Source organism: Lipophrys pholis (genome assembly GCF_963383615.2).
Source record: "Lipophrys pholis genome assembly, chromosome: 17".
In the NCBI taxonomy this organism is placed as follows: Eukaryota; Metazoa; Chordata; class Actinopteri; order Blenniiformes; family Blenniidae; genus Lipophrys; species Lipophrys pholis.
In genome coordinates, this window is record NC_137643.1 from 19293760 (window position 1) to 19315340 (window position 21581).

The 21581-nt window shown below is 44.6% G+C and overlaps 1 protein-coding gene across 2 annotated transcripts in view; it reads left to right on the top strand.

The window, feature by feature from the left end:
* Positions 1-1012: 1012 nt before the first annotated feature.
* Positions 1013-21581, top strand: part of ptprua (protein tyrosine phosphatase receptor type Ua) — a 270473-nt gene continuing 249904 nt past the window's right edge. For both annotated transcript variants that reach the window (XM_080485679.1, XM_080485680.1), the window contains exon 1: positions 1013-1275. In XM_080485679.1, coding sequence (XP_080341805.1) covers positions 1050-1275 — 226 coding nt within the window. In that variant the 5' untranslated portion in view covers positions 1013-1049. The remainder of the gene's footprint in view (positions 1276-21581) is intronic.

A 21581-nucleotide genomic window follows, 5' to 3' on the forward strand; every position in this document is an offset into this window, starting at 1 on the left:
GGATAGGAGGGACGATTCAGAAGCACCCTAAGTCTTGTGAATTATCATTTTTGACCACTGGGGGATTAATATTGGGGAAAATAGATCGCAAAATTATAAATAATTTCGTTTCACTGAGAAAACTTAGTCGTTTATTCAATAAATGTGCCGATGCTTTTGATACAAATTTAGGTGGAGACTTTAAATAATATTTTGACTTCATTGTAAAAAAATTATCTAAAGATTTGACAACCTCGCAAATGAACGATAAATGAATGAATAAAGGAACAAATGTAGAATGAAACAGTAAAATAAATGAATCAATGGATAATCTTAGAATAGATAATTGAATTGAATAGATGAGTAAATTAATAAATGACTGACTGACTGAACAAATGAGCAAATGTAGAATGAATAAATTAATAAGTAAATAAACACATTTAGAATGAATAGATTAACAAGTAAATAAACAAACAAATGTGGAATGAATGAGTATATAGATGAGTAATAGAATAATAGAACATAATAGAATAGATACAATATAAGTAGTAAGTAATCCGATTACCACATTTTTTTAAATGCAGCATTTTCAAATAATCTGATTGAAGATCATCGATCGAGTTCGGATTTTTAATTCAGCATTTGTATTGTATTCCTCGTGTTTGGACTCTTTAACTCTGAACACACAGATTCTTCTATCGGAGCCTTTTCTTGTCTTTTTATTCTCCAAACTGCATTACATAACTGCTCACCACCATTTATTTATTTATTTTTTTAAATAAATCTGAGCCTTTTCTTCCTCTTCACGCTGCGGATCCGCGCGAAGCCGTGCGTCTATGCGCTCCTCGGCCACGTGGAGGCGCCGCAGACCCGCATTCCTGCGTCCCGCTGCCGGCATCCAACCACCGCAGATAGAGAAAAGTAGTGGAGCAGTTACAGGAGGACAAAAGAGGGGTGGAGGGAGGGAGGAGGAGGAGGAGGAGGGGGGAGGGGGGGTCTCTTTTTGAACGCCTCAGCATCGCAGATCAGATGCTCCCTGTGCGGCCGTGAGCGAGCAGCGCCGCGCGCTCATGAATGGAGCCGCGCGCACAACTTCTCTCCACACCTGCCGGACTTCTCCCCTCCAGGATTTTGCTCCCTGCGACAGAGCGATCCAGAGCGATCTGGACTTTACTACCACTTCTTCTTCAGCGGCACCTTCATCTTCCTCCTCCTCTTCCTCCAGCATGCGTCCCGCGGCTCTGCTCCTCGTGCTGGCCGTCAACGTTTACGCAGACAGCATGGAGGGACCAACAGGTAAATGCGTAAAGACACCGGCTTCTGTCTCTCTCTTTCTCTGCTTTTCCCAAACTTATCTCGCTTTGAAACGTTTCCATAACATCCGTGGCTTTCGCAGGACTTTTAAAAGTTGCCTCTTGGATCATGAACTTTCCAAATCCTGAGACGTTTGAAATGTCCTTTTCATGTTCATTTCACACCTTCGGTTTGAGTTTTCAGAGCACGAGCAGATCAGTGAAAGTTGTCCAGGCAAAGCTTTAAATAGACATTTCAGTCATTGCTGTGAATGAATGCTGCATCCAGCTGATTTCTAGCCCCCCAAAATTTTATTTTAAACTGTCCTCCCTTAAGATTCTGTATTGCTGAATGCTGTGGCAAGGGTTGAAATCTGATGGCAGTGTCGGTTAGAAACATGTCTGACAGAATGTTCCGGGAGGTCCGGATCCACTGCCTCCTCTGTGATTTCTGCCTCCGATGTGCCAGAGCATCTCGGCACATCATCGTGTTGCAGCTTCAGCTGCAGCCAGAGGTGTCACATCTCAGTGCAAACCTGCAAAACTCACAATTCCCCTACAGATCCCCATGAATTCCCCAGTCACCCGGAGGTCTGGAGGTCCGGCCCGTACAACCGTTTACTATCCAGCTGCAGCACAACGCAGATGAATTAGTAATGTGTGTTTGGTGCCCCAAATGTCTGCGCTGACAAGCGGATCCAAACCGTCGGTTTGGATCAAACTCTCCGTAGACGGCGGGAGACGGCTGGCGAGATTTGAGGAGTAAGAAAACCTGGAAGATGAGCGAGATGGGACTTTCAAAAATGCTCCCCACATTCACCCCGTGGCTACGAGTTGCAGCATTCATCCGGACTCCAAAGTTGTCCGAGGAATGATGGGAGGCCCTCCGGTCGCGGCCTCGTCGGGTTCCCCTCCGAGTGAAAGTGCCGCTTGATTTGCAGCTTTTGTGGGCAGAGATATAAATAACCCCCCCCCTCCTCCTGGGATGCGGGGGGATCGGTTTCACCACTGCCAGCAGCAGTTGCCGGACACACAGGTGGCGCTCTCCAGGATTTGTTCCGGGGGCAGGACTTCAGACCGCAGGCCACCTGTCTCGTGAACTTCACACTCGGCTTCAGATCGCTTCATTTGTTGGGGAGTCTGACGTCACGATGAAGTCCATCACTACTGGGGGGGAGGGGGGTCAGCTCCTGGTTTTAGGCTGTTATAGGCTGAAACCTGTCGTGTCCAACAGCCTGTGAACGCCTCGCCAGAGACTAAATACTTTGTTTTGAGTACAGATACTTCAAAGTTTAATATTCTCTCAGCAGTATTGTGCGAAAGTCTTTCATTTTTTTAATCCTTTAAAATATGCTAATAGTAAAAAAGAAAAAATCCAGAGAGTCATTTAAATGAAGTCAAAATGCTGAATCTATTCACAAGATTTGTGGAGCTATAACACAAATTTATTCCTGAAATCACCTGAATACCTTTTCACTGATTGGTTCTGCCGTGTTCGTCTGTGTGTGTGGGCCGGACCGGTAAATCAGTTCCATAATAACCTTTAAATTCAAAGTTTTTCTTTGTTGTGTCGATGAAAATGTCAATATTTTTCGCAAAAAACTAACAATTACAACAGAAAATGACAGCAATCTTAAAGTAAAGACAATTTCATTGATGGAAAATATAGTAAAATGTAAAACATTATGTGTTTACATCCTGACAGCACGTCTTTGAGCCTAGTTTGATAGCGGCGAGCTAGCTGGCCATCACGGCAACACCACGATATCGCAGTGTTGTTCTGTTCACTAATCTTAAGAAATGTTTAAAAAAATCAACGTTTTCTTTTAAAGTTTTTACAGCTTCCTTGGTTCAGACTTATTACCGTGGTTTGCAAAGTGGTTGGGACTCAGATGTCATGTAAGAATAATATTAAACACGTCATGCTGCTGCATTCAGGAAAAGTTCTTTATTCTTCTTTATATTTACATTTATATAAAGGCCTTTATTCCCTTTGAGAAATCTGTTGAACAGATTTGATGCCAAGGAGTTTATGCCTCATGAATCTATATGGTTTATGAATTCCTTTTATAAATGCACAAAATGCCATTTATCTCTATTTGCAACTCTTGTGTTGCTTTTTTTTATATATTTTTTTTATATCTGCACCAATTTTTAGCTGTAAAGGCAATTTTATATTTATAGACATAAAAACCATATACTGTTATTCAGAAGTCTTTGACACATGTTGCTTGGATGTCTCGTACAGTAGCCATGGTTTATAGGGAAAGGTTGGTAAGGATAATAGCAGAGCTTGATTTTAATCACCATATCTACCTGATGAAATGTTTCCCCAGAGGTTTAGTTGATGGAACTAGTATTGATGTAGTATTGATCCGTGGAGGGGATGAAGGAAGTGCAGTTTCTTGGTGTCAACTCAAGTTGGGGCGGGGGGGGGGGGGGGGGGAAGAACTTAACTACTAAAACATTAGTGCACTCTGGTTTAAATGTCTTTTTTTACCACTTCAGAATTCTTCCGTTTGCACATTAGCTTTGAGATGCTATGAGGGTTTAGCGCAGAGGTGACAAACGTAAGAAGCTTTAATCCAGTGCGACAAACCACCAAGCAAATTGTCAAAACTTCAGAGAAAACATTGATTTTTTTTTTTTAAAAACAGATTTCTTATGAGTAGCGACACAACGCTGAGATATCGGTGATGCTGCCATGAAAGCTAGCCAGCTAGCATTAGCCTCATGCGGTCAGGGTGAGTTTGTAAAAAACACCCATAATGCAACCGTTTAGTTTCTTTCTTTTTTTTGACATTTCATTGTATTTTGCATCATTTAAGTTGGTTTCATATTGAGATTGTAGTCATTTCATGTTACAATTGTTTTATTGGCGTGAAAACACAAGACACTTTCATCACGTACACTCGGTGCCACAACAGAGAAAATAAAGGGTCAATTTAAGCCAGGGTTCTTAGCGAAGTGGACTGAAGCGTTTGGATTTGGTTTGGTGGTTCGCCAGGGAACAGAGTAGGACTGAAAATATTACAAACTAGAACTGAAGGAAAGATCAAACTGCATTAAGGTTTCTCTTTGGCTCCATGTCAGCCAACAGGATGTTGTCTAAAGGTTATTTTCTAAGGTGATGCTGTGTCTCTGCTTGAAGCTTTGACCAAGATGTTGAGTACGCCATCATGTCCACGTCAAGCAATTCCATTCTTGATCAGTTTAAAATGATAAAAGAATAGAGAGCCGCCATCACGTGATGAGCGTCTGGTATGTGTCATGGAAATACACCATATCTGAGAAGAGGCTTTGCTTCAACTGCAACACCTTTCTACAGGACAGAGCAGTGCGTAGCGTCTATCTACACACTCTGATTAGCCACAGTGATAACCAGGATTGAACTCACTTTAGCAGTAGGTGGTTTTTCCTGCTTAAATTCAAGATCAGCTTTCAAAGAGAGAGAATTAATGTAATTGTTTGCACCAAAACTGGTCAAACTGCACGTTAGATCAGAGGTGTCAAACGCCTTTTAGTTCAGGTTCCACATACAGCCGAATTCTCATCTTGACTGGGACGGACCGGTAAAGCGTCTGTAAATTTAAACTTTAAAGCTTTTCTTTGTTGTGGTGCAGAGTATACGTGGTGAAAGTGTTTACACTTTGGCAAAACCAAACATTTACTGCCAAAAATTCCTACAATCTCAACATAAAGTCAATTTCAATGAAGCCTTCTGATGCAAAATACGGTAAAATATCCCAAAACACTTCTCCTATTGCTGTTGCATTATGCGTGTTTCTCCAAACTCACCCTGACAGCGTGACTTTGAGGCTAATGCTAGTTTGCTAGCTTTCATGGCCGCATCACTAGTATCTCAGCTCAGGGCCTTTTTCACATTCCTCTGTTTGATCCGGACCAGAGTCTCTTCAAGAAAAAACTTTGTTTTGGGCGACATGAACTCTCCCACCGACTCTGACTAACACGATCTCTGGTCCTCTTGAAATGCTGGGTCTCGCTTTGTTTACTAACGATCTTTCTAGTGGGCGTGACATAGCGTAATGCGCAATGCATTCTGGATAATAAACAAACAAAGCTAAAGGCACGAATCAGAAGAAGCAGACGCAGACAGAAAACGTTGGAATATATCTGGTGGGCAGACGTGGAGTAGAGAGGAAGAAGTAGTGAGGAAGACTCATTGATATCTGGTCTGAAGACTATGTATCGCGGTTTGTTATCCATTAACCATGAGATAACTCGCCTCGCCACCACGGGCTCAAAACGGCGGGACTTCCTCTTTTGGTCCGGACCAAACAATGAGCCGTGTTTCTTCTTTACTTCCTCTCTGGTCAGTGTTTGTTTCGGGCGACAGCGCCCCCAAAACCAGCAGCTGGTGTAACTGACATTTTCCAGGAGGTTTGATCCGGTCTCTAAAGTGAATGTGAACGCCACCGAACCAAATGAAGGGATGAAAATTCTCGGCTCCGCCCCCTCCCTGGCGAACCGAGTCCTGGACTATCCTGATGTGAAAGGCCCATCAGTCCAATATCTCAGCTCAGCTCAGTGTTGTGTCTGCTCGTCTTATGAATCTGTTTACAAATCAAATGTTTTCTTTGAAATGTTTACTATTTTGTTGGTGGTTCGTCCGGATTGGAAATGTTGTGGGCCGGTTTTTGTCCTCATGTTTGACACCACTGTGTTAGATGGCTTCCTGACGTTAGCTGTAAGGCTCCGTGAAGCTTCATGGTCTTTTCTTCAAATGTTTTTCGTGAAGAGTGAACCAGGGCCAAGAAAAATCAAGTTTCTACAAATAGTTCACATTTCTCAAAAATAAATGTTTCCACTAGTGATCAGAGTGCCGTCACTTGTAACTTGTGGCGACTGTGTAATCAGCCTGTTTTGGCTCCTTCTAAAAATGTGCCGAGGTTTCACGTCGAGTTCAGGCCATAAATCATCAAAGACCGACGCTTCTTTTTAGTTTTCTGATTCAGAGATGATGACGTTTGAAGTCTGCTTTTTCTTGAGTCATGCCATACAGCGTTAATGCTGATCGGGGGGGTTGAGACCGCGAGCGTTGCGTTGCCGTCCTTGCTTTGTACTTCTCGCGATCGGGCAAACGCGCCGATAACAAAGTGGGGAGGCCGTGTGTGGCGGCGTCCGGCGAGGCGTTTGGCCTGCAGAATGTGCGATCGCTCAGGTGGAACCTGCCACGTTGTTCAATGAAGTCGAAGCTAAAAGAGGCAATTTGATGTTGAGAACGAAGCCACGGGAGAAAACCCTGGACGCTGAGCGGCGCTGCCACGCAGCCCTTAGCTCACTATCCAAATTGGAGGTGGAATGCTTGAAGAGACCACACGGAACGTGTGTGCCGACGCAAGACGGTGGGTTTTTCATGGTCTGCTGGGGATCCTGTAGGAAAGGCTCTGGGTGGGTGGGTGGTTTGGGGGGCAGGCATGGATCCGGCTCAGTGCTAATCCAACAGAAAATAGCCCGACATGCAGGGCTCTCCTGGGGCAAACGTGGGGGCTGTAAACGGAGAAAATGGAGCGTGTGCTCGTACAAAAAGGCAATGATGAAATGTGGTCGTTCTGGAGGAAATAACACAGGATTTCTTTTGGTAGAACAATGGCTGGTTGCATAATGGCGACACGGTGTTCAAGAAAACGACCCCGCTGTAATTGTGGTTCATGATAATAAGATGGCAAATGGACAAGCACTATTTACGCACCGGCTTTGTTTTCTCAAAAAAAAAGAAAAATCTCTGAAATCTACGAGCCTTCAGAGCAATGGGACCGGATTTCAAAAGAGACGTGCTAAACAGTCCGACTTTAATTGCCGGTTTTGTTGAGTGAAAAAAGGGGTGCAGTTAGTTAGAAACGGATTACAATGACCCATTTGTGACGATGGAGTGCCACCCGGGTTTCCCGGCGGGCCGGGATGGATGGCGTTCCACACAACAGGCTGCGTTTCTGGCATGTAAATGGGCGGGTCAAGCATTAGCAGCGCAGACGTATTCAATCAGCTGGAGCGGCTCGACCGGCGGAGCCCCGGCTCAGGCGAGAAGTCAATAAGGCCTTTCCTCCGCTTCACTCCACCACTTTGATGGCTTTTGAGAAATTTTAATTGCCTCGGCCGCCCGTCGTCAGTCGCCCGCTTCACTTCCGAGGCTGTGATTGGCGGCGGAAGGCAGCGGCTTGTAGAAAGGCGTTTGACGGAGTTAAAATGTGAGATTTTTTTCATTTATTTTTTTAATCTTCACAGTGGGAAAACTTGGTGGGGTTTTTCTTTTCAAAAAGTTCTCAGGCCTGAGAGTTCCTGCCAACTTTGGTACCTGTAGAACTGATTGCTTCTGTTTATCTGGGAAAGATTTCTTCTTATCGGGGGAGGAGTCAGAGCTGCCGAAGTGCAGCCGGAGGCAATTTCTCTCCTGGACTTGAAGTGAAGTGAAGTTTTTAGGCTGAACATCGACTTCGTTTTCTACTTCTCAGTGGAAAAAAACCTCTTATTGGATTGGTTGTTGCTGGGCATGCTAAGGCCTCGTCATTGTGAGCTTATTTCAAGTTCTATCAGCAGTAGAGGTACATCGATACCGATACTGGTATTGGGTCCGACACTGCACAGAGTACTCACACTCGTCCTTTTTTAATGGACGAGTGTGAAACGTCACTCTCATAACGATTGTTAGATCTATTTGTCTCAATCAGACGAACACGATGCGAGAAACAAATTCTAGAAAATGGGAAATAAAATTCATAAATACGAGCACAGGAAAGTTCAGAGCGAGAGCAATTTAGTGAAATGGTTCACAATGACACCCCACTGAGTTGTAATAGTAGGCTTAATGTGTGACCAGGTGCTTTCAATGGAGGAAAATCATTCATTTGTCGTCGGTGTGGATAATTTATGCCTGCATGCTTTGAATGAAGTTCCAACTAATCCGCACATTATTATTATTGGCCGGAAGCTTATTATTTTCTTTCCAGTAACAAGTACTTTGCTTTTAATTTGATGTTTTCTCTCTGGACTGTGTTATCTGGGGACTCGCTTGTGCAGCAGTGTCTAAACCTTTTTTAAGGATGGCCACATAGAGAATGATGTACAAACAACCTGACCGCTCGCTAGAGGTGAAGTGTCTCACGGAAACTAGACCAACTTTGTTCAAGCTCATGGCTTAAGTGTTAAAACTCACAATACAGTCAAATTTAATTTATGAGCCATATTTACCTTCGCCAACAGAAAATGTTCCATACAAAGCGGATGAGAGAGGCACTTCATGGAGGAGATCTAAGGAGATCAGCGTCTGTTGCCATGGAGATGCTCATTCTTTGCAAACCATAGTAATCTTGACCATGATTACCTTATATCATTCAACGCTAGACAAGCAATAAAATAGAAAGCTCACATTAAAGGGGTCATATTATCCAACTATTCAACACTGTCACATGGTCTTGTTGTTCCAGAAACTTTGTTTTCAAAGTTTCTAGCTTTTCCTTGATTTTCCTCCATTTGAATATTGGATCATAGGAGCTGCATTCAGAATCTGCTGTGTCTGTGTGAGCTTGACTGGCTCTGCCCACACATGCCCATCTTAGAAGGAGGAGGAGGAAGTACTTCCTCATGGTGCCATGTGCCAGAGCAGAGCTGCCTAATTGTGGGAGGGTCAAAGGGAGGGCCTACCTTGATTGTGATTGGCTAAACCCCCGATGACACTATATAGGGTTTGATTTCCGATTGGCTGGTTGGAGCAACACACTTTTTAAAACTGAAACAAGCCAGAGAGAGAGAGGACAGACTTTCTTCACTTTTGGGGCGTCATTCCAGGTATGGGGACGATTATTACTGATGGAAAACCTTTAGAAAGTGAGGTGAGCCCCTTTAAGACGTTGCTGGTTATCTGATTCGTAACATATCAATATTTGGAGTAACCTCGTCAGGTTACAGCGTTCGAATGTACATGTTTGGCGTCCAGACTGTCCGTGACTCTTATTGCCTCGTTGGTTTTCCTTGTGACATTAATCCACCAGTGCAGCTGCTGCTGCCGCTGCTCACACGAGCCCGTCATTGTTAATGGAGCTGACAACGCTGCCTGAGCGCCTCGGCTCGCGGACCCGCGAGGCCTCTTTAACACACATAGCGGGAGAGAGAGAGAGAGAGAGAGAGAGAGAGAACTAGGAACCGGGTTTGGCTCTGGAGGTGTTGGGAATGTATTCGCTGACAACAAATCATTATTGAGCAGATGGAGGGACGCCAGCAGCCCGTCGAGCTGATGGGCAAACATGTTTAGACAATAACCTTAAACTGCTCTTTTTTTGTTGTACTTCAGTTGTTGGGATTTAAATTGATGCTCCTGGATTTCTGGGGACTGTTGATCTGTCTTTTCTTTTCCTTTCCTGTGGTTTACGTCCTCCAGGATGCAGTGTTCTTGGAAGTGTGGACGGTTTTGTGTCGTGTTGCTAATTGTACAATCAGACCGGTTACTGAAGCAACAAAAACCAAGATGAGTCTTTCTAAACTCTAAAGATCAGATCCGTCCTCCACTATCCCTCCCCTCCCCTCCCCTCCCCTCCTTCCTCCAGCCATCCACAGATCATGCCTCAAATTGCCCACCGAGCGTCAAAGGCGCCGCTTTCTGAAAAGCGGCCTCGTCGGCAGCTTACCCGATTTGTGGGCCGAGGCAATTGCGCTGACAACAATATCTGTCTCCGAAAACTCGGCCGCGTCTCGTGTCGACCGAAAGTCTCTCTTAATTCCTCAAACAGCCTCAAGAAAGGAAATATCATCAAGCCCAGACAGGAGCACTTATCTTGTCAAATCTGGAAGAATGAACCTGCAACAAATTCACCTTAAACACTGCGGCGCTGTCAGGCGGCGCGTGCCGCTGGTGCAGACTCTCTTCTCAAGCTCCCATTTTTCAGGCTTCTGCTCTGGTTTCTTTGTTCCTCCCGTTCTAAAACAAACACAGGCAGACTCCACGTGAGGATGTGGATCACTTTGACCCAGTCGCGTTTGTGCAGTGATGCTTGTGGTTTTGCTTTTACAGCACAACGTTCGCTCAATTCACTGCCTGAAGAATAAACTAAAAACAAAAGTGATAATTCATGGTGGTTTGAGAGTGTTTGTGAAAGCTCGGGCTGTTTTGCTGGTTGTTTTCGAGATGTTGTAGTTGTTAAGGCCCCCGTTTCCACGACAACAAAAACTAAGTTTTTCATACTTTACTTTGGCACTCGGCTACGGAGCGCTATTACTGAGCATGCGCACCACCGCAGTGGTAAATAGTTCTTCTGCTAATGCGCGAGTAACAAACATGGCGGCCTCCGTAGAGGATTGATTGGACCCTCTTGCTGGTTTGACACTACTGGTTTACATCATCAGCTCAGTATCTAATGTTTTTGAAAATGCACACACGCATACATATACATACATATATATGTATATATAGTCTACAATATTAGATGATATGAATTAGAAGTTCTAGCATTCTTCATGTTGCTGAGAAAAGAGAGGTAGGAAGCCTACTTAAGTTTGAGGCTTAAATTGTTGAAAAATACAAAACATCAATAAATAAAAAGTCATTAGAAAAGTTGCCATGTTGAATTTGTCAATGATTGATCAATTTCAGCTCCACGGATGAGAAAGTGCTTTAACTGTTCTACAAAATGTTAAACCTGATGTGTGTGTTCGTTGTCGAGAGTTCTGGGAAAAAGATAAATCAGAGTCACATGCTTTGATATGAAGCGCAGCGCTGGTCAGGTATCGTTGGGATCAGAGAGAACCTGTTTGCTCGTCATTATTGGTTTTCATATCCGCACCACGGAATAAACCGACAGGGAGAGTAGACGCAGGAGCAGTCGGTCCGTGGCGGAGCGGGGATGACCAGAAAAGTTAAAATTATAACGTTTCATCAAAATTTAAGCTGTGGAAAGCTCCCAACATCACAGATTGATGGTAGATAACCGTGTGGAGGGTTAGAAGGAGGGCTTTTTTCCCTTTTCAAAGGATAATTTGTGGAAAACATTTGCTTTCAGCAAACACTCGGCCAACTTTGCGTGAATGGCAGGTGAGATTGATGGTGTTGAAATCCTGCCGGTTGTAGCCACGACTGTGCGCATGTATTAGGGATGAGGTGTACACGGGGATGAGATATGCAGGAGCATGGCAGCTCCGTCGTGATGGCTGCCTGTCCATTTAGTGTGGCCCCTGCTCTCCATCAGATTCCACCGCCGCCGCCATTAACTCCCCGATCTGTCGGCGCCTGCCGACAGCCGAGCGTGAATAATCTCGATGAATATTCCTCCGCAGCTCGAGCCGCTTTCAGCCCCGCGGCGTGTTTACACTCTGCGGCTGAACCAATCGTCCGAGCCGCCGCCCGGCCACGGAACCTGTGGTCGGGCCTGTCACGTCGGATGACGGGAGGTTGGCGCCGGGCGGAGCGGGAGCGGAAACTGTCGCTGGGTAATCGCTCCGGCGTGAGACGAGGGTCAGCGGCGGGACGATTTATTTATTTTTTTTATTTATCTGTCACTTTGGATTGAGATGACATCTGGGGGCCAAACGGCGGAAATAACATTCCTCTCGCTTCTTTTGCTTTCCTCTCCGCGGCGCAGACATTTTTTTATTTTTTATTTTTTCACCAAAAGCTATTTCTTTTCAGCTCTGCTACCTTCGTCCTGGACTCCCTATCTCTTGGAGTTCCTCCCCTCTGGAGGCTCACATGTTTAGCCCCCCGTGTCATTAATGTAGAAGACCAGGGAGCTGATAAACTCAAGTTAGATTAACTGCCAAACTCACTCCTCCTTATATCTTACCCTTCAATTTTTTTTTTCAGGAAGTTACAGAGAAAGAAAAAAAAAAGAATTTGGTGATATGGAGCGAGACCCGGGGTGCATGGGTCCCAAGGTAGCTGTAGATATTACACTTTAAAAAGTAGGCGTTTAAAGTTATCAAACCTGTGGGCCTCGGTGTGTCCCTGTGGCTCTCAAGACATATTAAAAGTTGAAGAGAAACTTGTAAAGAAGAGAGCGAGAGAGAAAAAAAATAAGGTGCAATAATTAAATAAATATAAGTGACATGCCCCTCACCGGAGTGAACAAGGGCACTGCGGCAGTGCCTGACACCCCCACCCCCCCCCCCCGTCAAGGTTAGCGTTGACCCGTCTGTGCACAGCAGGGGAGGTTATGCAGCATGAGCAGCAACACCTGTGTGTCTGCTCGCGCCGTGGGATGCCGCCGTCGCCGCCTCGCTCGCCTCCTCCCCCGGTAACGGAACGCCTGGACGCCTGCCAGTTACCGCCGGCTCGGTGCTGCTCATTTATTCAGCGCCATCTTGCATTGTAATGGTATACATGAAGTGTCGGAGCCCCCGGAGTGCCGGACAGGAGGAGGAGGAAGAGGAGGAAGAGGGGGGGGTGGCGGGAGTGATGATTCTACCCTTCAGCTGCAGCACATGGTCCTCAGAGTTCCTCCCTGCAGCCGAGCTGGTGGAGCTTCCTGTTGTTCACTTCCACATCAACTCTTTTGTTTTTTCCCCCCCAAACTTCAGTGTCAAATTTAATTTTCATTTTTTGGGGGGGTGTCCGTCTACATGACAACGGTGCTCGGAGCCAATGAAAACACAACTTTTCTGAAACGCTGCTCGTGTGCACCACAAAAGAAACATTATAAAATCACAATAACAAACAATATACTGGCGTGATGACTACATCGTTTTCAGCATTTCTGATGTTTCTGTGTAAATGGACATTGTTTTCAAAACATTACCGTTACGGGGCCTAAGTGATCATCATAAGTGTTCTTTCTTTCTTATTATAGCATCAACAATAGTCTGAGGCAAACCATGTGGTTTGATAAAAGTTCTGTGGAGGTCAATAGGGTTCAGTGTTGAAGGTATTGTTAAAATGATGACCAGGTTGTTTCTCAGGAATCTGAATTGTCTTTTGAGAATGTTGCTGGTTTTTATAATTTAGCCATTGATTTGAGGATATTTTGCCTTTTTCTTTACAGTTTACCATTCATTCATTCATTCATTTTCTTCTGCTTATCTGTTTCCGGGTTGCATCGCACCATTTAAGAGCCTTCCTGCAGGTGGTGAGGTAGTGCCCGGCGTGGGACATGAGCCCACTACCCTGAGATTGTGAGTCTCATGCTCTACCAACTGAGCTAGCCGGGGGACGGTTTACCAACATAGTCTTTATGAAAATGGTCAAGAGCTCCGAATATGTCAAATTTTACACCATGAAGCAGCTGTAATGTTGAAGGATCACCGAGCAATGCAATTGTTGTTTTCCCACTTCGACCAAAATAACCTGTGAAAATTTGGGGATCCAAAGCGGCAATTCTTTTCTCACACTCTGCAAAAGATCTTAACCCACATCATCAGTCCTAATCTGACACCAATCGTCTGTTTCCCCTAAAAGTCCTAAATCCTACAAAACTCCAATAAAGAAGTTGTGGACGTGTGACAGTCGAGTGGATCAGATGCTGACCGAGACACTTGACGCTCTTGCCTTTGTCAGTTTCAATGCCGATCGGGTGTCTTGGCGGATATCTTTTGACAGAGATCAAGATTAAGGTCTGACACCAAAACCCTGGAGCACGGTGAAGGTGTATTCCTCTTTGGGAAATGTCACTCCATGTATTTGGAAATGTATATCCAGGGTATCGTTTCCCACGTGTCAAAAGACACGACGCGAAACATCTTATGCATGTTTGAAAGATCTGGATTAAAGTCAACAGATGGAACAAATTAAAATACTGTGGGGGGAAAAAAAGATGAATTCCTTGATTGTTGTTGGGTTTTGAATCGCCGTTTTATATTGACCAAACGGATGGGTACTGGAAAGTCATTGGTGTTTAAAGTAGACAATTATTGCTTATTGCTGTGAAATCATCACACTTTGGTTGGATTTAGCAATAAAAAGATTTAATTGTGCTAAAACTAGTCAGTCCTGTGCTCTTCTTGGTGCTTATTGGAGTATAAGGTGTCCGGCCATCTTCTTCATTTGTTCCTATTGGTTTTAACATTGTGGGAGCTTTAGAGTTCAGTTAAATATCACATTCCCCGTTTCAAAATCTGCATGTTCACGGTATAAGTACAACCTTCCTCTTGACACTGGGATGAAGACATCAGTATGGATGTTTTGTTGGCGAAAAAGGTTTTTAAACTAACTGTATTGACAGACAGTAAGCAGGCAACTGACGAAGGTCTAAACTGGGCCAAAACAAGTGCAACAGAAGTTTAATCCATCCCACAGGGCAAAATTACAAAGATAAGATTAATGTTAATTTTTGAATCCGAGTTTTCTTCCTAATGAATTTACTGAGAATGACACTGTTTTAGGATTAGCATACGATACACAACACAGTGACAGTGAAGCATCACCGTTTGTTTTAAAGATCACATATTTTATCAGATTTACCAAATGGAGCACAAAGTCATCATGGTTTTTTTTTTTACAGATACACCAGTACCAGTACACGTAAAAGATTGGTGATAGAACACGGCAAGAGTTAAATTAGTACAACACCAGCAATTTAAAGGAGTCACATTCTCGTTGGTCCAAAAACTTTGTACTCAAAATGTATTGCTTTTAATATTGGATCATAGGAGCTGCATTCAGAATCTGCTGTGTCTGTGTGAGCTGGACTGGCTCCGCCCTCATATGCCCATCTTGGGAAAAGGAGAAAGTGCTTCCTCTCATGGTGATTCATGTTATTTAAAAAGTACTCGTATGGGTACTTGGCATCGGAAAGTAGCTAAAGAGTAGTACTGGTACTTGCACTCCTCCTTCAAAGTTCATAGACATAGTTGCTAGTTGCTATCATGCTATTTGGTATTACTCTGCAGGAATTAGTAAAAACAGGCAAATGTTGAATTTGAACTGAATTTTCCTTTAACTTGTTCAGGCTTGTGAAACAACTTTAGTCAGTTGGTCATGTTTGAACTTATATATTTAATTATGTAAACTTATTCAGTCACTATTTATCTGTGCATAGAATAAAGAGGAACATTGGGAGTTATACTTTAGTGGCTCTGCTCTCATTTCCAGGAGACACAAATGAATGCGAGTAGTCGGAATTCTCACGTTTTATATGAAATGAAAACTGCGACGAGCCTCACAACCAGACTCTGAAATCCGTGTGAAGCCACTCAGACGTGAGTCCTCCTCTCCGTGTTGCAGGGAGCGAGACTGACGGGAGAGTTTTCAGATGGAATTCTACTTGTTTTCTTCACACATTGACACCCGGACCGACACCGAATGAAGTGAGCGGGTTTGTCAGGTTGTTGTTTTCCTGGAGCGGTATAAAAATTGGAGGCTGCTGCGGACGCCTCGGATCCGGAGGTCGGAAATGTTTTGAGAGTTTCCACGACACCGGGCGTCGATTTTGACGAGCGCCGGAGTTGAAGCGCGGTGGCGCCTGAACGCGGGTCGGGAAAGAACCCGTCAAGGTTTTGTTGGCGACGCGCGAAGGAAGCGTGAGAGGTTTGACAGTGAAATTAATAAACGGCTCCAGTGTGGGCGGTACCGCTGAGACTTTGACCTTTGGCCCTGGAAGCGTTCATCTTCCTCACGCCTCCCATCTGCACTTCTTTTTTCGCCTTTAGAAACGACTTGGCGCACACCGATTGGTTATTTCTTCTCGTTCCATTCCGCTTCTTCTCTTACTTGGATGCGACGGCGGCCACTTTGGCAAACGCCTCAGACGACGTTCTGGCAGTTATTAGACGGAATGGCACCTGGGCGAGCATCTGCTGCGCTCGCCTTCCAAACAACACGTGCAGGAGCGGGAGACCGACGAAACGTAAAGGAATACGTTGATGAGCGAGGAGCCGAACCGACGGACGAGTCGGCTGCTGCTTCACGTTTGCATGCGAGGAGGACTGGCGGCGGCCAACCTATAAAATCCTCATTCTGCTTTGTGAGCTGCGCCGCTGCCCAAAGTGCAGTTTTTTTTATTTTTTTTTTTATTTTAATTTATAAGCTTTGCGTCTCTGCCAGGCCCTGAATCCTTGATCCAACGAGCGACGCTTCAGGAGAGCGCAGTACACCGAAGAGACGCTGGATTATTGATGACATCAGTGGAAACGGCATGGAAATCAACCTGTGGTCAGATTCCTGTCTGCACCTTTCATCTCCCCTCCAGCCGTCTGATCCGCTGGCCCACGCTCAGCGAAAGTAAGACGAGGGAAGACGAGACCCCTCCACATTGGCCAACTAGACATGTGTGCCCCTGTGGCCTCGTGGCCTACACTAAACCCCCCCCACCGCACCACCCTCCACCCTAATCTCCGCTTCAATAGTGTCTGAGCAGATGGCTCCAAGGCCGGGGTCGCCGGGCCCGTACACAATAATAATAGGCCAGGAGAGGATGATGAGGATGATGAGGCTGGCCCAGACGCTGGCGGGGACGACGCTGAGATGACCTACACAGACATTTAAAAAAAAAAAAAAAACAGACCCACTTTGTTTGCCCTTGCATAAGGCAGCAGTTGACATATGTTGTTTGTGAGTCGGTTGAAAAGCAGCCTCCTGTATATTGACCTAGAAAAGTGATGATCGCAGCAGAAAGCTCGCCATCAAACGGCTGCACTGGTTGGCTTTTTTTTTTTTTTCCTTCCCTTCTGTTTCCTGTGGGTCTTTAATGTGTTTTAAAGAAAACTCTCCACCAAGGGCAAAAACAATGACTCTGGACTTTACGTCAAAAATTGCATTAGTTGAGAAGTTATGAAGGCTTTTTTAACATAAATATCAGTTTATATGAGTCTAAATTAACACTTACTAATTCCAGACGGTTAATAAATTGATTTAAAAGTTAGCTGAGTTTAACTACTGTTTGTTTGTAGGAAGAGAAGCTAATAGGTTGCCAGTACCGATGCCACAATGTCCCGAAAATCTGAAATATTACTGTGGTGGGTTGAATCATTAATGACCTTTTAGCATCCCTATACTAATAAGGGAAATGCAGTTATTTGTTTAATTACACACAAATCATCAATTTGCAAAAGAAAGTAAGCCTCGGGCATCTGGTTAATTTACCACCATTTAAGTCAGTGAAGACGAAAAACAAACTGCTATGAAATGGTACCGATTAATGTTGTTTGAATAAATTGTTTGATAAAGTCCTAATCTACACTATCAAATATTGAGGCAAGACGTTAACCATTTAAACTTGTGTGTGGTTTCATTACAAAAACATATGACAGCACCCACTAGTGGCCTGGCATGGTAACTACATCTAAATGTTATTTTGTTTTTTTAAGCATTTCTGCCGTTTTGTGTCAATGGTTTGTTCACTTTGTTAGTTTGACCTTGAAAATACTCTCAATCAATACGTCATTATTATTAGCACAGCTTGAACAGTGAAAAGTATGAAAGAAGAAAACAAAAGAGAAAATCCTCATTTTCTTTTCTACTGACGTTGGAAAATGAAATCTAAATCTACTAAATCCGTGTTTATTACAGGTTTTATATATACAGTATATATCAGAAAACAAACAGAAGTGGTTGCGATGTTTATTTCCTCATTAATCGGAGTCACCAGCACACACCGCCCATCAGACGTAGCCAGCAGCAGACTTTACATGGATCATGGCTCCGTTATGAAGGAATTCATAAATTTTTGTCCTGTAGGTAGTTCTTTATGCTTGTTAATCTATCGCCACCGTAAAGCTATGTAAAGCTTGGTGTCAGCATAACGGCGGAAGAAACATTGTACTTACCGACCATAAATAATAAAAAGGACTCGTACCAAATATCAATTTATGCGAGCGGCGGCAGAAAAAAAAAAAAGGCTCCTGCCTGACAGCGAGAGCCGAGTAAAATTTTTCTGACTCAGCTGCCGCAAAAAGGTCATTTATTACGTTTTGTAATGCAAATCAGATACCTGATTTGCAGATCCTTTTCAGCTCCTCTACATATTTTATGTCAAGCACTTAACAAAGAGGCAACTTTAGCTTGTCAGTCGCTGCTTACCGGAGCGCTGGGGGGGGGGGGGGGGGGACTGCGACCCTGAGGAATGTGTATGCAGAACAATGCGTGACATGTTTGTCATTGTTATTCCCTGCAGACGGTTCGCGCATAAATTGCTTCTCGCCTGGATCTGCTGGGGGACACGCCCACTCGGTTCCACCGCGGGTCTCAGACATCCCTCTAATTGTGCACACACACACACACACACACACACACACACACACACACACACACACACACACACACACACACACACACACACACACACACACACACACACACACACGCACACACGCAAAAGTAGGCTATGCATTGTTTTCATATCTCCGCTTCACCTCCCTCCGGTTTGCCCCTCTCCTCCACCGAAACGTTCGCCAACTCTTGTCACCCACTTCCTCTCTCTGTGGCGGGACGGGAGACCTGCGGTTAATTAAAGCTGCCAATCACAGAGCGGCGGTGGAAAGAAAAGGAGGGAGCTTCTGACTGGGATTTTTTTAAAGTGCTGCTTGGCGCCGCCGACTTCCTGCTAATTGTCCGTCACATCTTAATTTTCGAGGCTTGCGTCCGAGGCGGTGAAAGCAAGAGTGTCAGGCGGTTGGAGCGATTAACGGGGCGTGTTGGAGCGATTAACGGGGTGGGTTGTAGCGATTAACGGCAGGGTGGAGCGATTAACGGGGCGTTACTATGTGGAATGCTGTCAACAGTGACGGCTCTGTCTCAGTCACATCAACCTGGAACCCTTTTTTTTGGTTTTTGCCCATCCTTCCCGTGTCTTGGCGACGTCTTTGACCTTCCCCATCCGGCCGGCTGTGTTTAATTAGGAATGGCGCTGGAGAGGGGTCACAGTACAAGTCAGGGAAAATCTGTAGAGGCGAAGAAGTGAGAAGCACAAGTTCAAATAGCTAATGGGAGGTTTATTTAGCGCGGATCGTCGGTCGGCTAAAGAACGCGCCGGATTGGGGATCGCAAACGATTTCCCACGACGAAGTGACGGCTGCTCACAGGTTCCTTCACGCTGACCAGCACGATCTGAGGCGGTTTATTGTAAATACTTATCTCTCCCGACGAATTAAGTTGACTCGTTTTGGATTTAATTGGGTTGACGTCGCGCTCGAGTGGCTCGCCTACTGGAACGCTTACTGTACGACAGATGTGAAAACGTCCTCCAATGTCAACGCCAAGCCGTTGGAGGAAGACGGACGATGACAGGCAGGCGTGCTTAGGTAAGGGGGACGAGAAAATCTGTGCTTGCGCACCGACAGTGATGCCTGCTGCGAATGTTAATGCTGCTGACACGAAGTACAGATGTGCCACATGCAGCCCAATGTCATCTCGAGTGGGACGGACCGGTGAAATAGCGCCATAATAACCTTTTAAATTTAATCTTGTGATGAAAATGTCTCTATGGCCTCGTTCACACTGCAGGGAAAAGAGACCCAATTCAGATTTTTTTTACTCGCAAGTGACTCATATCCGACCTGTTTTGTGGCCGTGTTAAGACCCAGGCCTCGATCATATGTGGAACCAATTCGGTTATTTTTCTCCATGCGACTGCTTCGTCTTTGACGCGTGACTGACGTCACTGATGAGCGCCGGAGGAAGCGACTCCCCCAGAATAAAAGCTGTGCTCTCTATTGTCCCGGTTCTCCTTCTTTACCTCGTCACGTTGTCTAGATTCTGTCGGCTCGTATTTAACAACCACTTGAAAATAAATCAGCACGCTGACCAGCGTTGCCAGATATTGAGGTATCACCCAATTGGGGAGCCAAACTCTCTTGCATTTTAACTTTATTTCGTGCATTTGTGTGTTTGTGGGCTGGTTTTTATTGAGGTGTGCGGGTTTCACCTTGTTTGGGCTGGAAACAGTGAGTCACATCTGGCAACCCTGGTGCTGACCGGCGTGCCGTGGCATTTTCTTTCCAATTTGCTTGATGGTTTGGCAACATCAGAGCCTCTTGGCTCGGTTCTGCTCCACGGGCCTTATGTTTGACAATTGAGTTCTAAAGGCCACACTTCAGATGGTCAATTTAGAGACACCGATTCACTGAATACGTATAGTTGCTCACCAGGATTTTATCAAAATGTATGACACTGTAGAGATTTCTTACCTCATAAGGATCATGTGGTACTGTATGTAGTGCAGTCCGCCCACAGGGTACCATTTATGTTACGTCTTTGGCAGTTTGGCTATCGATAATAATTAATGATTATCAAAGATAGTTATTAATTATGTTATTGAAAATGTAAACTGATCTGTATCAGATACCTCAGGAGCACCACCTGTTTAACAGGAAATGAAAGCCGATTCAGTTATATATGTCACATAAGATTTACTAAGCAGTTAATTAGGAATTTGAACTAATAGTTAAATTAATTACAATGACCAGAATTTACAGAAAAGCTTGAAGGATTTTGGAGTTCTTGACACAGAAGAGGTCGACATTTCATTCATCTTTGTGCTCATTAATAAGACAGCAAGTATGATTCCAAAAATTATATTTATTTACAATGAAAACAAACAAAACACAGATTCTAACTACCTATATACAGCTTGGTGTGTGTGTGTGTAGAGAGAGAGAGAAAGGTGGAGGGAGTGTGTGTGTGTGTGTGTGTGTGTGTGTGTGTGTGTGTGTGTGTGTGTGTGTGTGTGAGACGTGTGATGGAACTACAAAACAAGATGGCGGATCACAAGAAACTACATTCAGAATGGAGGTCATCAGAGAGCAGGAAGTCTGTCCTCGGTCTCCACCAGGTGCTGGAGAATAGGAGAACACGAAGCTCGTCTTCAGCTTCCTGTGTGTCTCTGTTAAAGGACCATTTCGAAAATGAGTTTATGTGAATGTGATTTGTTTTGTAAAACGTCTGGAGTGGTCAGCCGGTGTTCAGTGACCGTGTGATGTTGTCTTTGATGTGAAATGTGCAGGATTGTGAGTTAACAAGTTAGTAAAGCAAAGATTAGCGTGCAGACCCTGTGTGTGTGTGTGTGTGTGTGTGTGTGTGTGTGTGTGTGTGTGTGTGTGTGTGTGTGTGTGTGTGTGTGTGTGTGTGTGTGTGTGTGTGTGTGTGTGTGTGTGTGTGTGTGTGTGTGTGTGTGTGTGTGTGTGTGGCAGAGCTAATGTTGGTTTACAGGTTGATAACTACACCTAATATCATTATCAATAGAACTCTATCACAAGTAATATAATCAACACATCTTCATAAAAGTTAAACAGTTCTATGCAGAGCATCAGGTTGAACTAATCTCAGATATTTGCCCAGTTGGTTGTTACCACTTCCTTGATGCCCTTGAAGAAGGAGTTTGGTTGTTGTCCAGGCTGGAGAGAAGCTGCTGGCTCCTGTAGCAGTTAGCACCTCCTGCT